We start from the raw sequence: 23,278 nt of genomic DNA on the forward strand, positions 1-23,278 counted from the left end.
GCTTCAATGCTTGCCGACGGTTTCCATCACTGCAACACGACAGGTGGTCTAACGGTCTGCATACAAACAGCTGATTTGCTGCCCAGCTTGAGGCAGACTATTCCTAACTGTGTCTATACTAAAGCTAATTAACTTTCACAAACATCTATCTGTCCATCCAACCGCCCACCTTTCCTGCACTTAAAACATCTTGCATCGTCACACAGCTACTATAGAGATTGGTTTCTCAGAGTAAGGAACGGGTTAACAGGAAGAGAGGAGGAGTGAACAGTTGTCACACCGATCAAAGCCCGTTATTAGAAGAATAAATCTAGTTACATCTGGTTGCATCACTATGCATACACTTGAGTATCGGGCAGTGGCTGGGCTCCATAAACAGCATTTTAGAATGTGTTCACTGAAGGGCATCGTAAAATGTTATCATGTACTTTCAACCACTTGTATTCCGTTTTTGTGCTCGTATTAGGGAAGACGTAAATCAGGTGAGACCTCTCTTCCCTTCATCTTCCTCTCAGTGCTAGGATGTATGTATGCAGCAAGAACAGAGAGACTAAGGCTCAGCTTCTTCCCTCAGGCCATCGGAACAATGAACACTGATCTCTCCACAAACAAGGCACACATGAACACACACATACACACACACAACACAACATTCTGCACTCGCACACACAAACACACCATAGGTCACTTTAAACACACACGAAAAGGACACTTTAAAGGAAGGGAAAAAGGACACTTTAAGATTGTTGTGATTGTTGCATAGTATATAGTTAGTAACGGCAAGTATAGCATAGGGACATAGAAGTAAAACTGCACATTGTATAGGAGTGTACATAGGATCCAGTGCCTTTAAGTGATTTATTAACATGTCTATTTATCATGTCTATTCTAGTTATCTTATTATTATTACTACTACTATTACTATTGTTTTATTGCACAATCATAGCGGGCATGGCCAACCGCATTTCACTGTATGCCCTGTATGCGATGAATAAACTCTTGAATCTTGAATCTATGTGGTTCCAACAATGTACAGTCGACTGAGCCTCCTCCTTTCCCAGCGCGTGTGGGGTGGGGCCGGTGTGCTTTAACCCTTTCACTACCAACACTGCAGAAGGTTAACCTTTCACTACCACACTACAGACGTGGTAGTGAAAAGGTAACCTTCTGTAGTATGGCTGCGAATGGGGTTAACCCTTTGTCGTGTGGCAGCGATTTTTGATTTTAATGACAGCAAACATACCAATATTGATAGATCGACAATTGTATTTGCTTGTCAGGGATAAAAAAACGAAATGTCCATCGTTGTCAACCGTCTGTATTGCCGCAGTGAAAGGGTTAACCCTTTGGTAGTGTGGTAGTGAAAGGGTTAAGCAGCCACACCTGTCTTGGGTCTAGTTAATTGGGCCCAGGAGCAGCACGGAGCAATCGATGAGCACAGGTTAAATGGCCCATCCACACACACACACACACACACGCGCGCGCGCACACACACACACACGCACGCACACGCACACAGAGGGTCTTTGTCCCGACAGCATCCCATGTGCTCCAGCCTGTTGTTACATCTTAAATAATGTCTCTTTTCACCGTCGCCGCATTGTGTCGAGAGCCCCTTGGAAGCCACGGAGGTGGTGTGAGGCAGGAGCCACTGCCACAGCATGTACTACCTGAGTCAATAGTGCTTTTAACGTCAGCAATAGATAGAGACCATGAAAAGGAGTAAAGTGCATTGATTGGTAAGACTGCTGTGTGTGGGTGTGGGTGGGTGGGTGGGTGGGTGGGTGGGTGGGTGGGTGGGTTGGGTTAGCTGATCTTTGACTAGCCAAGCAGAGCACTCATTAACCTGATGACAGTCACAATTCCTCAGACTGGCACCCTGTTCTAATTACACTGAGGATAATCGCTGGTGTCAGAGAGACGCACATGGATACACACTTGCGCACACATACTCGCATACATACATACAGACACACATACTATACTGTACACGATAGAAATTATCAATTTAATTAGGATCTTGATCAATTAGCAGCTCAAATTCGTCTCAAAGTCATCTTGGCAGAAAACAACGCCGTATTCCGGCCCGTGTCGCGGTGACTCTCGCCGACAGGTGGTTCCCCTCTCGTATTTTCAGACGTGTTATAAATAATATGAACGAGGGAGTAACTGCGGTCAGAGGATTCTCATCCGGCTGGTGGAGAGACTATAGTCCAGGAGGCTTGTGTGGCTTTTATAGTCCACACAGCTTTAAACGTCAGCACTCCGTCACTAGGCCATCCATCAGATTATCCTCCAGCCTACTTCAGAGTCCGCCCCAGGTGACTCACATATAGACACACACACACACACATGTACACACACACACGCACACACACCATACTGTATACAGTACATATATATATTATATACACACATTGGCACATGCACACACCGCTCAATGTGTCTCCATGGCACTCTCACTCCCCTCCCCCCTCTCTCTCGCTCTCTCTCTCACTCTATCTCTCTCTTGCTCTCTCTCTCTCTCTCTCTCTCTCTCTCTCTCTCTCTCTCTCTCTCTCTCTCTCTCTCTCTCTCTCTCTCTCTCTCTCTCTCTCTCTCTCTCTCTCTCTCTCTCTCTCTCTCTCTCTCTCTCTCTCTCTCTCTCTCTCTCTCTTTCTCCACCCCCTCCCCACCTCCACACTAACATTCACACTTGAGGCTACACATTATCGCCCTCTCCCCTCCCCTCCGTGTTAGTGGCACGCTTGGCCTCCGGAGTGTTGATGTAATATCTGGTGTGAGATGGGGTCCTGCACGGACTGTGTGAGTGTCTACTATAGGGAGCGGCCGGTGGAACTAGGTAGCATGAGAGCCGGTTGTGTTATGGCAACGCCGTGTTTCCTCTTTCTCACCTAAAAGACATCCTTCCTATGTGCCGTGGTATGAAAGTATAGCTTCTCCAAGAGGCCGTTCAGTGAATTATTTCACAATGCATTTGTTTTAAAAGGCCCTGCAACTGGTAGAACATTAACCCTTTCACTACCACACTACAAAGGGTTAACACATTCGATATACCACACTACAAAGGGTTAACACTAGGGGTGTAACGATTTGAATATGTTGGAATCAATTATAATAGAAATGAATAAAAAAAAAATGAAGTATTTCTTTTTTTTTAATGTTTTTTTGTTGTTGTGTGTATTGTTTTTATTGACCTATAGTCCATTCATGCTGAGTGAATCAGTTCCCCCAGCCACATTTGTGTATACTTTTTTTTTGGGGGAATTAACTGATTAACTGGTAGTGAAATACTACAGGTTAACCTTTCGCTACCACACTACAGAAGGTTAACGCTTTCACTACCACACTATGGACGGTTCACCTTCTGTAGTGTTGCAGTGAAAGGGTTAAAGCCCTCGTTTTTAGAACATTCTGCACCTTGTAATACCTTTAGATGCCTTGGAGTTGTTACTGATACCAACAGTCAATGCAGTGCTGGTGTCTGTTGTCATTCAGTCCCCAGGCTGACTCACACATTGGACACGGTGATGTTCTTCCTCGCTCTTTTGTCTGTTTCTTTGTCGAGTGATGATAGAATCCTATATATAGGCTGGTTTAGTGGGGCTTTAGTCTTGTGTGTTTGTGTGACTCTTATCAGGTGTGTGTGTGTGTGTGTGTGTGTGTGTGTGTGTGTGTGTGTGTGTGTGTGTGTGTGTGTGTGTGTGTGTGTGTGTGTGTGTGTGTGTGTGTGTGTGTGTGTGTGTGTGTGTGTGTGTGTGTGTGTGTGTGTGTGTGTGTGTGTGTGTGTGTGTGTGTGTGTACCTCGTTTATATGAAAAATCTTACATTCCTGTGTAGTGTTGGTTACATAATGCATATAAGTCTATGTAATCCTAGTCCCCATATTTAATATCAACAAACCTATGTGCGCCTGTGTGTGTGTGCGCCTGTGTGTGCCTGCCTGCGTGCATGTGTGTGTGTGTGTTCATGCGTTTGTGTGTGCGTGCGTGCATGCAAGCATGTGTGCGTGCGGTCAGCGGCTGTAGGACCTCTCAGCACGGACAGACACACGTATGTTACCAGGTCACGTCACACAGCAGTCACGTCAAGGTCGGCCATGCCGTGCTCTTCACTGCAGCTCAGACCAGCGACGCTCTCGGGATCATTGTTCCACGGAAGCCGATCATCATCATCATCATCATCATCATCATCATTTCCAAGATTCCCAGGGAAAGCGTGACGCTCAATTGACACTGCTGGCGAGCAGAGAGAGACTGAGAGAGACACACAGAGACAGAGGGGGAGACAGAGAGAGAGACAGAGAGAGACCGAGGGAGAGACAGAGAGAGAGATGGGGAGAGACAGAGAGAGAGACAGAGAGAGACAGAGAGAGACAGAGAGAGACAGAGAGAGAGACGGGGAGAGACGGAGCGAGAGAGACAGAGAGAGACAGAGGGAGAGACAGAGAGAGACAGAGCGAGAGAGACAGAGAGAGACAGAGAGAGACAGAGAGAGACAGACACAGAGAGAGACACAGAGAGAGACAAATAGAGACACAGAGAGAGACAACGAGAGAGAGACACAGAGAGAGACAGAGGGAGAGACAGATAGAGACAGAGAGAGAGAGAGAGAGAGACAGAGAGAGACAGAGAGAGACAGAGAGAGAGAGAGAGAGAGAAAGACACAGAGAGAGATGGGGAGAGACAGAGAGAGACAGAGAAAACAGAGAAAAACTAAAAAGGACCAATGGTTTGACAAAGAATGTAAAGCTCTTAGAACACAGCTAAGAAAAATATCAAACCAGAAACACATAAACCCACAAAATGACACCCTACGCCTCCAATACTGTGAATCATTGAAACACTACAAAAAGACCATCAGAATTAAAAGGAACAATCACGTAAATAAACAATTGTGCAAAATAGAGGACTCTCTAAGCTCTAACTCCTTCTGGGACCACTGGAACTCATTGAATAAAGATAAGCCGGAAGAAATGGCTATCCAAGATGGGGATGTTTGGACAAACCACTTCACATCACTCTTTACAACTGTACTCCTAAATACAAAAACGGAAACCAGCCAGATATGTGAAAAATTACAAAAATGGGAAAATATCATAAAGGATAATCAAAACCCTTTAGACTTCCCAATCACAGAACAAGAGCTGAAATCAAAACTCCAGTGCCTTAAAGCTAGAAAGGCCTGTGGTACAGATGGCATATTAAATGAAATGATTAAACACAGCTCTGAAAAATTCCAATTGGCTATTTTAAAATTATTCAATTTGACACTAAATCTAGGCTATTTTCCTGATGTCTGGAATGAAGGACTCATAACCCCAATTTTCAAGAGTGGAGATAAACATGACCCAAAAAACTATAGGGGTATCTGTGTGACGAGTAATTTGGGCAAACTTCTATGTAGTATCATCAACACCAGACTCATAGAATTCCTTACAGAACACAGCGTTCTAAGTAAAAGCCAAATCGGATTCTTACCAAATTATCGTACCTCTGACCATATATACACTCTTAAAACCCTAATTGACATTCACGTAAAACAGAACAAAAACAAAATATATTCCTGCTTTGTCGATTTTGAAAAAGCCTTTGACTCAATTTGGCACAAAGGTCTTTTCTTCAAAATTCTAGAAAGTGGTGTTGGAGGAAATACATATGACTTGATCAAATCCATGTACACAAAAAACAGATGTGCTGTTAGAATTGGAAATAAAAGAACAAATTTCTTCACCCAGGGTCGCGGAGTCCGCCAGGGGTGCAATTTAAGCCCAACATTGTTCAATATATATATAAATGAATTAGCAAAGTTATTAGAACTTTCTACTGCACCCGGTCTGACTCTGCACGATACCAATGTAAAATTACTGATGTACGCAGATGATCTGGTTCTGCTGTCAGCCACTAAAGAGGGTCTACAACAGAACCTAGACATCCTCCACCAGTTCTGTCAGACATGGTCTCTGAACGTAAACATGAAGAAGACTAAAGTCATGATCTTTCAAAGGAGACACGAGTCTCAGAGTTCACATAATACATTTAAATTAGGCACACACATATTAGAAAACACAAAAAGCTACCCATATTTGGGATTGAAAATAAATCATAATGGAAACTTCAATATGGCTGTGAATGAATTGAAGGAGAAGGGAAGAAGGGCTTTTTATGCCATCAAAAGGAAAATTCCAATTGACATCCCAATTAGGACCTGGCTCAAAATTCTAAATTCCGTAATAAATCCAATAATATTATATGGCAGTGAAGTGTGGGGTCCATTAACTAACCAAGATTTCCCAAAATGGGAAAAACACCCATTAGAAGTACTGCATGCAGAATTGTGCAAAAACCTACTTAAGGTCCACAGACACACTGCCAATAATGCATGCAGGGCAGAACTCGGCCAATACCCCCTAATCATTCAAATTCAAAAGCGAGCCATACAATTTTACACACACCTCCAATCAAGTGACCCCCACTCCTACCACTACAAAGCCCTTCAGAGCCAAGAGATGAACCCAGATAAGAGTCCCCTCTGCCAGCTAGTCAGAAATCTCTGCCCACAAATGCCTCAGGACAGATACCAAAAAATCTGGCCCAACCAAATAACCTCAAAACAAAAAGAAAACTATATAGAATATTGGAACAAATCAACCAAATCTCAAAGTAAATTAGAATTCTATTTGACCCTAAACAGAGAGTACACGGTGGCAGAATACCTGACCACTGTGAATGATATAAAATTAAGAAAGACATTGACACGGTACAGACTGAGTGGACATAGTCTAGCCATAGAAACAGGCCGTCACAGGCAGAACTGGCTGCCCAGAGAGGCCAGGCTGTGTTCACTTTGTCATAAGGGGGATGTTGAGACAGAACCTCACGTCCTACTATACTGTGAGAAATACAAGGATCTAAGAGAAGTTTTCTTTTATAAAATAAATAAAATTGATCCACAGTTTATCCATCTCCCTGATAATCAAAAGCTGTTATATATATGTGGGGAGAAAAGTCAGTGTACAGTATTAGCTGCAAAATATGTAGATGGTTGTCATACAATAAGAGAAGGTGGCTACATCTGTAAAATGACTACCCGATTGAATGATTATTTTGTAATTTAATATGTTTCTGTTGATTGTTTTACTTATTGCTAATATTATGGTATGTTTTATTGCTTAATAATATATATGTTATTGTTTGTATGTTGGACTTGCTTTGGCAATAAGTATGTTGATATTTCATGCCAATAAAGCCTATTTGAATTGAATTGAATTGAGAGACAGAGAGAGACAGACACAGAGAGAGACACAGAGAGAGACAAATAGAGACACAGAGAGAGACAACGAGAGAGAGACACAGAGAGAGACAGAGGGAGAGACAGAGAGAGACAGAGAGAGAGAGAGAGAGAGAGAGAGACAGAGACAGAGAGACAGAGAGAGACAGAGAGAGAGAGACAGAGAGAGACAGAGAGAGACAGAGGGAGAGACAGAGAGAGACAGAGAGAGAGAGACAGAGGGAGAGACAGAGAGAGACAGAGAGAGAGAGAGAGAGACAGAGAGAGAGACAGAGGGAGAGACAGAGAGAGACAGAGAGAGACAGAGAGAGAGACACAGAGAGAGACAGAGGGAGAGACAGAGAGAGACAGAGAGAGAGACCCCCCGTGATCTGATTGAGAATAACGCTGATGTCTTGGAAATATCACTCTGAGGTGTCATTTAGTTAAAATGGAGTAAAATTCAGTGCGTGCGCACTGCGCAGCTGACATTTCCTCACCTTCAACGAGAGTAATTCCCAGCGGGCTTTCGACCCACGCGTGGCAGTGCATTATAGAATGAATGAGATTTGTCTGTTGTTTGCTTTTCATTTGAAACATTCCCATAATCCACGACGACGACACGTGGTTCCCTGCTGCCTTCGCAGGCGAACCCCGCTGCAGTCGCGTGCGAAAGATTGTGGCACACATTGTTCCTAATTGCGGCGTGTGGACCAGACCTCTCAGCCGCACAGCGCTGGCTCTGGTGGATTTCCAGCCGCCGTTCACTTGACCCGAGACCTCACGCTTTCCGCCCCCGTCAGCACCATCTCTCTCTCCCCCTCCGCGGCTAATGTTACACATTAGGCATTTTGATGAGTTTCTAAGAGGGAAAAGATTACTGCCGACTCCCACCTCTTTAAGCAGCTAATTGATTCGTCATCCATTTTAACATTCCATCATTCAACCTGCGGGAATTCTACGCGTTCACATCCCACAGGGGGGGGGGGGGGGGGGGGATATAGCGAAAGTGAGTTATTGTTATTGTTATTATTTTTTAAACTGATCCAGCTGAATCATTTCAGATTCCCTTATGACATGCTGACTTAAGAGGGCTTTTCAGTCATTCTGTGACTTGTCACCATAACGCTGTTAAAGGAGATATCAACACACTGGGGGATGTGTGTGTGTAGGTGTGTGTGTGTAGGTGTGTGTGTGTGTGTGTGTGTGTGTGTGTGTGTGTGTGTGTGTGTGTGTGTGTGTGTGTGTGTGTGTGTGTGTGTGTGTGTGTGTGTGTGTGTGTGTGTGTGTGTGTGTGTGTGTGTGTGTGTGTGTGTGTGTGTGTGTGTGTGTGTGTGTGTGTGTGTGTGTGTGTGTGTGTGTGTGTGTGTGTGTGTGTGTGTGTGTGTGTGTGTGTGTGTCGATGTGTTTTGTCCGACTGGATGAAGTGATGGAAGGGTCTCATGAATACACCCTGCTGTTGTATTATTGATGTGATGTGAAGTGAGGCTGACAAACTGCCTGATGGGAGATACCGGCCCCACTGCCGCTTCATCTACCTGGGATGCTTGTGTACTGACTGTGTACTCTTCCCCCCCCCCCCCCCTTCTCTCTGTGTGTGTGCGTGCGTGTGTTTAGGACCTTCCCATCGGAGGACACAGCTCTGAATGAGGATGATGTGTACCGAAGCCTTGAGGAGCTGGCAGAGTAAGTAGACAATCTCTCTCACCCACACACACACACACACACATGCTCACTCACTCACACCCACCCACATCAACACTCACTCACACACACACACACAAACACACATGCTCACTCACTCACTCACACCCACATCAACACTCACACACACACACACCCACATCAACACCCACCAACATCAACACGCACACTCATTCACTCACTCACTCACTCACACCCACCCACATCAACACCCACCCACATCAACACTCACACACAGACACACACACACACACACACACACACACACACACACACACACAAACACACACACACACACACACACACACACACACACACACACACACACACACACACACACACACACACACACACACACACACACACACACACACACACACACACACACACACCACACACAGGGGGAAAAGCAGAGTACACAGTCTGCTTTGAAAGAGCAGCTTTGAAGTGAACTATGACCATCCATTCTGGCACCTTCTCTCTACCAGTCTGTTTACACAAACGCCCGGCCCCTCCGTCAATCTGCTCGTTGCTATGGTGACACCAGCACTACCCTGGCTCCTTGCCTGCCTGGCGTCCTGCCTGGTTGGTCGGGTGGGTGGGCTGGTGGGGGGTAGGCGGGTGTGAAAGAGCAGCACAGAGGGCTCTGAAGTGGCAACGGTTCCCGTGGTGACGCCACCCATTCCTTTCTGATTAATGGAGAATAATTATGTGCCGCGCCGAGATAGGTGTCATTCATCAGAGAGAGAGAGAGAGAGAGAGAGAGAGAGAGAGGAGAGAGAGAGAGGAGGAGAGAGAGAGAGAGAGAGAGAGGGAGAGAGAGAGAGAGAGAGAGAGAGAGAGAGAGAGAGAGAGAGAGAGAGGGAGGGAGAGAGAGAGGGGAGAGAGAGAGAGAGAGAGAGAGAGAGATTCCTCCCACGTGTTACACTTCCCCAGTGAGAGTCCTCGCTGTTGGCTGTCTCCTATGTATCGGAGGAAGCATGTGATAGACTTCAGGGCTCCCTAGACCGGCAAGTGGGGGGCAAATGCGTGCAACGACCGGGAAGGGGAGGGGGGGGGGGATAGCATAACGACTAAATTGGGATGGGAGAAAAATACAAAAAATTGGAGGAGAAAAAGTAGATGCAAAAAAAAATTAAAAAGAGACTGAAGTGTGTGATTCATTACAGAGCGGGAGCCTCCGGCTGAGGCCACCAAGAGCCTTCGTGCGGCAGCTTTTAGTGCGATGTTGCGTCAGCTTTGATTAGAGCCCCTTCGCGTCCACCGCGAACCTCCACCACAGGCTGCATGTGGCCTCCGGGTGCGGCTGCTCTGACTCCCGGGTCATAGGTCGTCCAGGGCCTCTTGCTTTAACCTGCAGGTCCTCCAGCACCGCGTCTTTGGCTTTAACCTGCAGGTTTAAAGGGTCATATTGAATTAATCAGGCCGCAGTGCGGCACGACGGCTCCACTTGACCTTTCTTTTTTCTTTTCTCTTTTCTTTTTGCCAGAACAGATATGCATTTCATTCTTATCGACGGTCGGGCAACGTGTAATTGATTCATCAGCGGGGTCCCGCGCGTAATTCAGTTGGACACACTTAAGCTAGCAATAACCTTGCACTCAGAGTGTTATTAATTGGCCCCGCGCTATTGATGCGCGGATGATTTACGACGCGCGTGTGTGTGTGTGACTGAAAAACGGGAGAGTGGGACGAGAAGAGGATCGTGATGATTACATGTGACCGATTCATAGCGCTGGATGTGTCGAAAGCCCCGGGGGGTGATATGGAGAGATGTCGCGGGCTATACATGCCTCTGTTTAGAGTAAAGGACGGGAATAGCTTTGTTTATGCGAGGGCTTTTACCGTACCACGCTCGACTGGGGTAAAGCGAGCTCGAGGTCAGACGGAGATCCCTTACCTTGCTGGCAATTTCCATATTTACACTAGTATCATGTCAGAGGGGCTCATGTTACGTGACCTGGAATGGAGCTTGAAGCCATGTGTGAGCTCACCTGGAACAGATCACTGATACTGTAGATCAGTGGAACATGAATGGCATTGGTGTGTGTGTGTGTGTGTGTGTGTGTGTGTGTGTGAGTGTGTGTGTGTGTGTGTGTGTGTGTGTGTGTGTGTGTGTGTGTGTGTGTGTGTGTGTGTGTGTGTGTGTGTGTGTGTGTGTGTGTGTGTGTGTGTGTGTGTGTGTGTGTGTGTGTGTGTGTGTGTGTGTGTGTGTGTGTGTGTGTGTGTGTGTGTGTGTGTGTGTGTGTGTGTGTGTGTGTGTGTGTGTGTGCGTGCGTGCGTGCGTGCGTGCGTGCGTGCGTGCGTGCGTGCGTGCGTGCGCGTGCGTGCGTGCGTGCGTGCGTGCGTGCGTGCGTGCGTGCGTGCGTGCGTGCGTGCGTGCGTGCGTGCGTGCGTGCGTGCGTGTGTGTGCGCGCGCGCGCCGCATTCTCATTTACATGCTATAGTACTGTTTTAGATAACGAATAACTTACTCAGTCAAATGGATCCGGTTAATACGATTTATTAGCCAGATTGATCAATACATACAGAATAGTTAGAGATATGGCTTGAGTGGTTCTCACTCAGGTTATCAGCTACAAGACCTGGAAGGAGAAGAAATAATGATGTGGGAAGGACTCCTTTATAGTCAGGAGGGGGAGGAGGGGGAGGGGGAACCCCATGAGATGGGTCAAATGGAGGGGAGGGGAGGGTTAAAGACATGTTCTCTGAGGGGCTGAGATAGGAGGAAGAGACAAGCTCTATATTCCTCCACAGTACTATACTTGTGGGTGAGAATGTGTGTTTTAGCCCATTTAGACCTAAAATGCCTGCTAATAATGCATTATATAGCCTGCATATACACACAAATGTGTTTCCCGGTTTCAATGGGTTAAGTGTAAGCCTGGTTCTACCTAATTGAGGTCTCTCTGGGTTAATATGGTGAACCAGGCTGCTGTTTCCCGCTGGTGGCTGTATAATATCAGCTCTACGTCCTCGCCGGCTGGAGTGAGTATATCCTGGAGTTGACAAAGCATGAAATGGGGGGGTGGATCGGGCACAGTTGCCGAGGGACTTCTTCCCCCCCTCCTGCAAATAACACACATAGCTTTTCCCATTCGGAAGCAACATAGTGTCACAAACACTTTAGGTCACTCCTCTATGGTTTGCGCTGCTCCATTAGCCCCTATGGGGGCAGCTTGGGGTGTAAAGTCAATAGATTGTGAACGGAACTAATGTGTTTCTGCGCAGCTACTTAATTTAATTGCGTAGTGCATTTTTATTTGGCAAATGTCGGAAAATTTTATTTTGGACAAGAGATATTCCATGACTGATTCTAACCACAGTAGTACAGCTGGTACCTAACATTACTTAGCAACAGGGGGACTAATTGTTGTTGGTGGAAGACCGAGATAAAGACTGTTTAACCTTATTAAAAGGATTGTGTGTAAAAAAGCAATAACATCCAAGAGGGAGTGTGATGTTGTGGTTATTGGTACCGGTAGGAACAACCCAGTAAACCACCCTATAGTATGACCTCGAGTGGGCAGACACTGGTTGACTCGTAACATCTGGACTTGCAGGCTCACTGACTTTGAAGCGTCTTCTCGTTAATCTCAGGAGGGCGCAGGTTTGTCCCATGAGGGTTCTGATGCAGACTCTATAAGCACAAGAGGGCACAGAGCCGTCCCATGAGGGCCATGAGGGTTCTGATGCAGACTCTATAAGCACAAGAGGGCACGGGGCCGTCCCATGAGGGCCATGAGGGTTCTGATGCAGACTTTCTGAGCTTCACCCACAGGGATTACCCGCAATCCGAAGCGAACGTGGCGTTTAAGGAGCGCAATCTTTTTGTATTTTTTTTTTTTTTTTTATTCTTTTTTAAACAAACATATAAACAAACATGACAACACACGATAAGATATACAAGCATTAATTGTCAGGGTAATCTTTTTAAATATTTATTTTAAATTGTATTCCAACACAATGCTATACTTATATAAGCATTACTCATAAAGGTAGAATACGTCTAGAGGAGCCACACAAAGAAAAACCTAGTGTAAACCTTTATTAAGTTATATCATATGCCTAACCTGCAGCCTCATGTTTTATTACCCTATTTTACATGCTATCTGCAGAACCTGTGGATTTTTCATAAACCCACATTCATGCTTTTATGCACTTTTTTGCCCATTCAATGTGTTATTATAATAACATCTGATGTCTTAGATTGCTGACACCGCACTGCACGGCTGACCTTGATCCTGTTGATCGAGAAGGGGGAGGGCTGTTCCACCCACAGCTCTTCCTAATAAGAACTAGGGGTGGGCGGTATGTCCTAAAATGTATATCACTGTATATTTTGAATATTTAATATTATTATATATAATTTTAATTTTTTTTAAAGAGTCAATCTTATGGAGAATGTAGAAATGGTAGCCTTTCATACAGAAACTGCAGCTCAAAGTGCTTCACAACAGAAAAAAGACAGGCATAAAATGAGCACATAAAGTGCAGACATATAAAATCACAGTTTTTCACATTAGGATATAACATCCCAACAGGCCACCTTGTTTATGGTTTGATTCAGTTTAAAAAATAGACAATAATAAAAAGAGTAAAATAGTGCAATAGTGCAGTGCAATAAGTAGTAGAATAGAATAGACATGAAATGAGCACATAAAGTGCAGACATATAAAATCAGTTTTTTTTTACAGTGCAATAAAATAGTTCTGGATTACTGTTTAACAGTTTAAAGTCGTCTTTACCTTCTCTGTTTGGTATCTACATTTTAAAACCTGACAGTCTTCCCTCCTGTTTGATACCCATTTGTATACCTTATTTTTATACCTTTGATACCCACTTCGAACCTCCCACTCAGGGCAAACCTCCCTCTCAGGGCGCAGTTCCTCCCTCTGGAGAGTCTGGACTGGTCAGATGAACTCAATGGTACACTGGTTGACGAAACATGGCTTGGTTTCAAAACCAAATTCTCAGCAATACTAAACGACATGGCCCCCCTAAGAACCACCAGGGTAAAAAATCGCGCTGAGCCGTGGATGCACTCCGAAATACTGGCCGCTATGAAAACCAGAGACAAAAAATGCTCTGAGTTTCGTAAAAGTCAGTCAAAGCTTACTAAAAGCACGAGCAGTGAACTCCAAGCCCACGTGACTGAACTCAAACTAGAAAGAAACAGACTAAGAAACGACGTAAACTCCATGATCAAAACTGCAAAAAAGAATTTCATCAATGACAAAACTGAGGAAAACAAAAACAAACCACGTGAACTTTGGAAATTACTCAATAATCAACTAGGATGCAGTAAAAAACTTAAAACCAGATTCTCAAACATAAACATAAAAACTGACAACACGCTCATCACAGACAAGCTGGATGTAGCCAATTACTTAAACATTTTCTTCACAAACATAGCCACAACACTGGTAAACAAACTACCCTCCCACTCAGGGCTTTATGGGGTAGAACACATAGTAGCTTTCTACAAAAACCTAGGGGTCCGCAAGGACGACTTCAAGCTGGAAACGGTAACAACAGATGAGGTACTCAATAAACTGAGCGCCCTCCAACCTAACAAGGCCACTGGCCATGACAACATCCCCTCCAAATTCCTCAGAGACTCAGCAGCCGCCATCACACCAATCATCACACACATAATAAACCTCTCCATAAAACAGGGACACGTCCCCAAGGACTTCAAAATTGCGAGGGTGACCCCTCTGCACAAAAAGGGCAGCAAATTAGACCCAGGCAACTACCGCCCTGTTTCTATTCTCACCTCCATCTCGAAAGTCATGGAAAAAATAGTCTACGAACAGGTCGAAAAGTACCTAGCGGAAAAAAATCTAATCTACGAATTCCAATCTGGCTTCAGAACATCCCACTCCACTGACACATGCCTTCTCTATTTGAATGACCACATCAAACAAGAGGTGGACGCAGGCAAATACTGCGGCATGGTCATGCTGGACCTACAAAAGGCCTTTGACACGGTCAATCACTCCATTCTGATTGACAAGCTAAAAGCAATTGGTTTTGATAGTCTATCAGTGAGCTGGATGCAATCCTACCTTGAGGGGAGGGAACAGATGGTGGAGGTAAACGGTACCCTATCCCCCCCCCTCACAGTGAGCTGTGGTGTTCCACAAGGAAGCATACTAGGACCGCTACTGTTCCTAATTTATGCAAATGACATGTCGTCAGCTTGTGACTGCAACTTGTTCCTGTTTGCGGACGACTCAGCCCTGCTGGTCTCTGACAAGAACAAGTTACAGGTTGAAAAAACCCTCAGCTCGGAACTAGGCAGAATCTGCATATGGCTCGCTGATAACAAACTATCATTACACATGGGCAAAACAGAGTCCATTCTCTTCGGTTCAAATAACAAACTCAGCAAGACCGACGGCTTCTCAGTTACAGTGGGTGACAATATTGTCACAAGGAAAGATGAAATTACCTACCTGGGGTCCATCCTAGAGGCTAATCTCTCCTGTGACAAAATGGCATCCAATGTAATAAAAAAAGTCAACCAACGAACTCGATTCTTGTACCGGATCTCCTCTCTGGTAAACAAGAACACCCTGAAGACTCTGGCAGGAGCACTCATTCAGGGGTACTACGACTATGCTTGCACCTCATGGTACCAAAGCACCTCAAAGGCGCTAAAAACAAAATTACAAACATCTCAAAACAAACTGGTCAGACTACTGCTTGACCTTACTCCTAGAACCCACCTCACCCCTGCCCACTTCGACAACCTAGGATGGCTTAGAGTAGACGACAGAGTACAACAACTTGCAATGGGCCTGGTCTACAAGATACACTACACGACCAAGGTACCCATGTACATGTCAAAATACTTCCCAAAGGTCAGTGAATACCACGATCACAACACCAGAGGGAGCTCCACAAATCATGTCAAACCCAGATTCGGCTCAAATAAGGGACTAAACACGTTTCGCAATTATGCCACATCAATGTGGAACGCCCTACCCAAAGCTGTAAAGGAATGTGGATCACTACCCACTTTCAAAACCTCTCTCAAGGGACACCTACGGGAGACTGCAATTCAACACTGGCCCCTGTAAATATCCTAACCCAATCATTCCAACCCCCTCCAATGTACAGTCATTTACCTAGTATGGTTTTGTCAATAGTTCAATGTACAATTGTGTTTGTTTGTACAGTGTCTCCTCCCCCCCCCCCTCAATGTACAGTGTTACTTGTTTATACAGTATGCCCCCCGCCCCCCCCCCAACCACCTCCAATGTAAATTACCCAGTATGGTTGTCAATATCCCAATGTACCCAACCCCCCCCACCCAACCTCCAATGTACAGTTTCTACGTCAAATGTATATACTCCCTTTTCTTGACTCCTTCTGTATCACAAACAGTACTGTATTTGCAAATCTGGTATGTCATAAATGTATAGATGTAGCAGTACTGACTATCTGTATGTCATGTATGTCATATATGTCTATATGAATTGAAAATGGGGGACCCTGATGGAAACAAGACAAACGTCTTTCTCAGGTCTGCATCCCCTTAACAATTGTATGTATTGAGCCGTACTGTATTGTACCCATTCTGCAATCTGTTAAATAAAGTTTTCATTCATTCATTCATTCTCATGGCGCAGTTCTAGGCCTGTGATAGTATAGCCCTGTTTTTCAATGTGTACATAATGTAAATATCTGTAGATGACAGCATCTACTCAGACGGATCTATAGATTTTAAAAGTAGCTGGCAGCCAGTGTGTGTTTGCACGGTAGACAGTGGGAGCAGCAGGCAGGGTGTTTAGAGATAAGGGCCAAGGTCACCAGCCACAGACACCAGTGCAGCGCTGTGGGAGTCGGGTCATCGCTTATAGGTGATGGGGCAGGGTAGAGAGAGAGAGACTGAGAGATTTGGGTCGTAGGTGAGACAGAGATGCATTGCGCGGTTGCTATGGGCTGTCAGCCGTTGCTAAGGACTATAGTTTATAGCTGGGAGTTCTTCCGGTTTGACTCAGACTAGAAAACGAAGCTGAGACGTATAGACGTGGACAGAGAGACAGAGCACTAGCTAGAGGGTGGTGGGAGGGGCCTCCCCCCTCTCCTAGGCCATGAGGGCTAGCTTTGGCAAACGACTAGGCCTCAACCACGACTAATAAGCAGAAGAGACGGTAGAGATAATGAATTCAATATATTTTTCAAGGACCTTTCAGAACTGTTTTCTATCTTGTACAGAGTATGTTTATGGGAATAAATATAACGTTCCAAGGAAAGGTATCCTGTTCCCAGTGTGGCTTTAATTCTTTTGAGATGAATGTATCAACGGGGAAGGAGAGAGGGTATCAGTCAGTATGATAAGAAAGAGATAAACACAACGCAGAAACTTCACAGAGCCACAGGTGACGAGGTGATTACTGGCTGATATATCCAAATCCAACAGGCCTGGATCCTACACAGTTTTAAAGCCTGACAGTCTTTCTTGTTTGATAGTATTGTCATAGGTGACTAGGTCTTTTTTTTTTCATGTAAATATCTGTATTGTATGGTATTGTCCCAGTAACAGCAAGGACCATGATGGAAACAAGTCCTGGACTTTATAATGTTATCCTTGACACTCAATGCACATCGTTTTTTTTTAAGACTCATCCTTTTGTCAAATAACCCAAACTAAACTAAAAAACCAGGCATCCCTGTGAGTCACACGACGCCGTACTATCCGGGAGGGCTGGATGTGCGGGACGCCCACACGGCGACCAGGAGCCCTGGGTAGAGGCAGCGCGGGTCGTGATCTGATGGGTAGGAGATGTGGAGATAGATAGATAGAGAGTCACAGTGCACTAGTCAGCATGGTGGATGGAGAGGAGACCACTGTGGCTTGCAGAGAGAGGAACTTCCTCCTTTATCTTCAGGCCCAGACAGCCCTATCATACCTTGGCATCGCTGCTCATTCACAGCCAACACCGTACTGCCCCCCCCCCCCCCCCCCCCCCCCCCCCACACACTCCCTCCCCCTCCTCCCCTCCTCCCCTCCACGCTCTGTGTATTTAGGTCACTGATTGTCAACGTACTGTACAGGCTGTGAGATGACACGGAGATGAAAGGAGTATCCTGTGTGTGCGTGTGTGTGTATGTGTATCTGTGTGTGTAATAAATAGACAGGAGGACAGATAGGCCTAAAGTGCATACTTTGGTGCAGTGAAGTCCTGGCGGTAAAACACAGACACATGGCGACAAAGACGTCCTTTGGCTTCCTGTCTCCCTCCGGATCAGCCACAAAATCCTCGGACTTCACCTCCGTACAAAGCCCTTCACCAACTTCCAATTTTTCCCTGACCTCCTCTCCCCCAACTCACCCTCTCGGCCCCTCAGATCCACCTAAGCCTCACCTTCTCTCCACCCCCAAGTCCAACCGTCGCAGGTTTGGGGAGAGAGCTCTTCTCCAGGGCAGCTCCCAGGCTCTGGAACACACTTTACCCCCAAGACATAAGAGACTCAGAGTCCCTGACAGTATTCCCAATACTGTCTCAAGACCCATCTCTTCTCCATTGCCTTCTCATACCCCCCCAACCATCCTTGTGTGTTTGTATTATGTTTATCTTAGTGTAAAGTGACTTTGAGTTGAAGAAAAGCGCTATATAAGTCACATTTATTATTATTATTATTATTATTATTATTATTATTATTATTATTATTATTATTATTATTATTATTATTATTATTATTATTATTATTATTATTATTATTATTATTATTATTATTATTATTATTATTATTATTATTATTATTATTATTATTATTATTATTATTATTATTATTATTATTATTATTATTATTATTATTATTATTATTATTATTATTATTATTATTATTATTATTATTATTATTATTATTATTATTATTATTATTATTATTATTATTATTATTATTATTATTATTATTATTATTATTATTATTATTATTATTATTAATATTATTATTATTATTATTATTATTATTACTATTATTATTACTATTATTAGTAGTAGTTGTATCATTATTATTCATCATTAGTATTATTCATAGTATCATCATTATTATTATTGTTATTATCATTATTATTATTATCATTATTATTATTATTATTATTATTATTATTATTATTATTATTATTATTATTATTATTATTATTATTATTATTATTATTATTATTATTATTATTATTATTATTATTATAGTGTCATTAACACAATGTCTGCCACACAGTTTGACTGTGTGGCACCTCTTCAATAACAGTCTGGTACAGTTCCGCACAAAAACTATCCATACAAAAACGTCAGCGCATCATCAACAAGGCCTCCAAAATCACAGGATGTGACCTTCCCTCCCTGGACTCCATCTTCAACTCCCGCACAACCACCCGCGCCAGAAAAATAGCTAAGGACCCCTCATACCCAGCACACCCCCTGTTTCAGCCCCTGCCCTCAGGTAGGCGCTTTAAGTCCATCCTTTCCAAAACCACCCACTTCAAAGACAGCTTCTTCCCCACCGCCATTCGGACCCTTAACTCCCTTGGCCCCCCTCTCCCCCTTCCGCCCCCACACTAACCAAGCTCCTGACCGATGGACTAGATTCTTCTGTGTGTTTATGTGTTTATGTTGTGCTATGTTGTGCTGTGCTGTATTTATGTATTTATTGTGTCATGTTGTACTGTATTATGTATCCACCCTGACCTGTACCGAACAAGAATACCACCAACCTGGTTGCGTGGCAATAAAGGAAACTTGAACTTGAACATCGGGTGAAGGAAAGGGGGGGGGGGGGGGGTCGTTTATGATTCCTTGATTGTCAGTAACGGCTTTCTTTAGTACGACATCATACGTTGATCAGATGGATTGCAATGAAATAAATGGACAATCGAGCTGGAATTAACGTTAGATTCATCTTACCTGTGGCCGATGAGTCTGGAGAAAAAATATTCCAATTATTTGATTTCCATCGGCTAGATCCGTTTTCTGTTTGTACGACGCAATAAACGCTGAAAGCATATTGAATCTTGTGTCTCGAAAGCGATCCAATGCACTAGTGTTTGGTTGGATCCACATAACAAGAGAGCTCTACCCGTAAGATTTTCACAGATGCACAGAGCGTCCCATCTGGATCTGGTTTAGAGTGGGTGCAACATTGCCCGAAATCCACCAGGCGGCGGTATTGCGCCTTTGCAATATCAGACAGAGTCCAGAGTATCCCAGAGCCTTGCTGGATGAATTATGAATGGCAATAGCGAATAAAGGAAATAACAATCATAGAAATTAGTAAACTCGTTATTGGCGCAATTCGATTGGCAGGCAATAACGAGTAAACTCGTTCTTGGCGCAGAAGCAGTTAATGTGAAGCTCATTTTCTGTGAGCCACCACTAGAGTAGAGCTAACTGTGAGTAAGTAACTGTATGAGTGAGTGGGTTGGTGGGTCATAATAGATGAGCTTTGCATCTAAAAATGTGTTGAACGCCGGAAGGACATTAACACAATCTGCACCGGAAATGAGTTAACTCGTTATTGCCCGCCATGTGTTCAGCGCCAGAAACGAGTTAACTCGTTTTTGGGATCGTTATTTCGTTTATTCGTTATATCTATTCATAATTCATAGCTGCAGCCTCTGGTATCCTCTTCAGAGCCTGTCTGAGCTGGCAGACGGTCAACACCGCCCTCTACTGCCTTACGGAGCTATTGCATCTCATTGAAAATGGTCTGGTGTGTTTTAGGAGCCGATCTGAGCCGGGCGGGCGGGGTTTAAATACTCAGGCGAGCCAGTTCTATACAACGATGGCATCAAACAGTAACCTGGCCCGCCCGTCATTGTGAAATGGTCGGTAGTGTGGTACGGACCTCCACAAGCTGTATTTGGAATTGCGATCAGATATTTGGATTATTTCTTTTGCATTACATCAGATACAAGGTAAGAACATTATATATAAATTTGATCGTTGATCTGACATTTATTTCTACCGCGATCACAGCTATCTGTGTGGACCGTGTTGTGCTTATTACCGTTGACTGCGGTGGGGGCGGGCGAGCGCCCCGCTACGACGGTCATTTCATGTATGCACGAGGAGACATAATAATGATAATCTAGCGTTGATTTCAGGATGATTAGATAATCAGCCAAAAAATTACAACGTGATGACTGGATTCCAGTAAAATGCCTTTTTCTCGTCTTTTTCCTGGAATGACTGAAAAGCACCCAAACCATACTCTATTCAAAACGGTATAAAACGGAAATGTACGGATGAAAAAAACAATCTGTCTCTGGCATGTTGACGGGAAGCAACTCACTGAGACTCGACGGCGTTATTAGACCCATAGATATAATATAAGATATATTTTAAGCACTCGCAAATGTCGCAGTCTAAAACTATATCCATTGAATAAAGACCTGGCGATGAAGGGGGATCAGCGCCCCCTGCTGCTGGCCGTCAATGTGTTAAGTCTTAGCGAGAGCCTCTCTAACCACACTAGACACATCACGTCTGCAGCCTCTCCGTCTGCATCAGGTGAACATATGTCCCGTTCTCTCAGTAAATCTGCTCGCTTATCCATTAGTTTATACCAAATGTGCTCGCCTCGGTGTGCATCTTCAGCTAATGGAATTTTCCACGGTACACCCACCATTTTGTGAGTGATATGTACAATATTATATAATATATGAAAGGAGCGTGCTGCAGTGATTCTACACATTTCCCAGGAAATCTGTATATTTCACTAACTCTGCAGTGAATGTGCATTTTTACCAAATACCTGACGTTGAACACTACCTGTAACTGAGGGGTACAATTGTATTACTAGATATGATACTTACTACCACTACCTTTGTACTTAATATTCGGCCACCCAGTACACGGCATAAATATATTATGATGAACACTGTCACGTAGATGAAACGGATCCAACACAAATGTACGAATTAGAAATAGGTCTTTATTTCTACACAGCGATGGTGTGTAGAACAAGCACTTAATCAAATCAATCACATTTATGAATGGAATTAGTATGCACTTTTATGGCAAGAGTATTCGTCGGTATATCAATAGAGAATGTCCAATCTCTGAAGGCGCAGGTGGTACATATACGACCTGTAATAGTTTAAGGAATAACTGCAATGATACTTTAATGATTATATACTGGATACACTAGAGGGGGTTAATCCGGTCGCTTGTAAGCCGACAGGAGTAGGAAAGGGGGGGGGGGTAGAATCCGACTGCCTCATCCGGCCAAGGGTATCCCAGGTGAACCCACTGTAGTGCCGTTCAATGCGCCGGCGATCCTTGGACCACAGATGAAAGCAGGTGGACTCTTTGTGGGCCGGCTCTCTCCGGTCCACGGGGGAGAGACGTGAAGCGACCTCGTCTTGCAGAGCGTCTCCTCACCTTGCGTCCTCTCCAGGGGGGGGGGTTCCAACACACGGCAGTGTCGGGGGTCTTTATCCATGGAATAATCAAAGTATACAAAGCATAATCCGTGCCTGGGAAGGCGGGCTGTCGTCGGTAGAATAATCCGGTATACAGGTCCACTCGCTCGTCGGCTCTGGGGCTCCTCGGGTGCAGCTTCACGTGGGGTCAACCACCCTGGGTAAGCAGCCAGTTCTCTGCCCGAAACGATGGGGTACTGACTACGGTAGTATTCTCACCGCACGAAGCACTATATATTAACAGACTATTATTAGCTTAATAGACTACGTCCAACTCGACGATATAGTGCCAAATATGACTATTCAAATATTAATATACACGATGTCTCAATACCGATGGTAGGCGAACTTGGCCTTACTCCCACACGTGGCGTCGCGGGGAGGCTTTACGTCTGTGACTCTATTGGAGGGTAAGAAACTGGACTGAAAAGAAAGTCCTACTTTAGTAGCGCAGTATATATACGCACTATGAACAAATAGTCCCATTAGTGGTGCGGTAGTCAGATTCCTACGCGGAACTAGGACTTGTTCGTACATGTGGAGCGGTACGTTTGAACTGGGTCTGAGGGGTATGGCAGCCTGGCACCAAGGTCTCGACCAATAGTATAATGGAGACTATTATGGGATGTTCAGTAGGCTAGAATGGATATTCAATGCATATTGTACAAGGAATATACAAGGGATATCAGGGAATATTAGAGAATATACAAATACAATTAAATATATATATCTAAATAAATATATATATTCGGTTTAATCTGGCCCTTCACAACAGCCACCCCCTGAATAGGTCCCAGACCTAATCAGTTAAACTAAGACAGATTAATCGCGTTGTCTATTTACACATAAGGGTTTGCTGTAGGGGTCA

The 23,278-nt window shown here is 44.4% G+C and overlaps 1 protein-coding gene across 1 annotated transcript in view; it reads left to right on the forward strand.

Moving 5' to 3' along the window:
* Positions 1–23,278, forward strand: part of vav2 (vav 2 guanine nucleotide exchange factor) — a gene marked incomplete at its 5' end in the record, with an annotated part of 212,203 nt that overhangs the window by 71,548 nt on the left and 117,377 nt on the right. The window contains 1 exon segment of the mRNA XM_084324887.1: positions 8,886–8,954. Within this exon segment, the coding sequence (XP_084181013.1) occupies positions 8,886–8,954 (69 nt within the window).

This window comes from Notolepis coatsorum, assembly GCF_963971535.1.
Source record: "Notolepis coatsorum genome assembly, chromosome: 11".
Lineage (NCBI taxonomy): Eukaryota > Metazoa > Chordata > Actinopteri > Aulopiformes > Paralepididae > Notolepis > Notolepis coatsorum.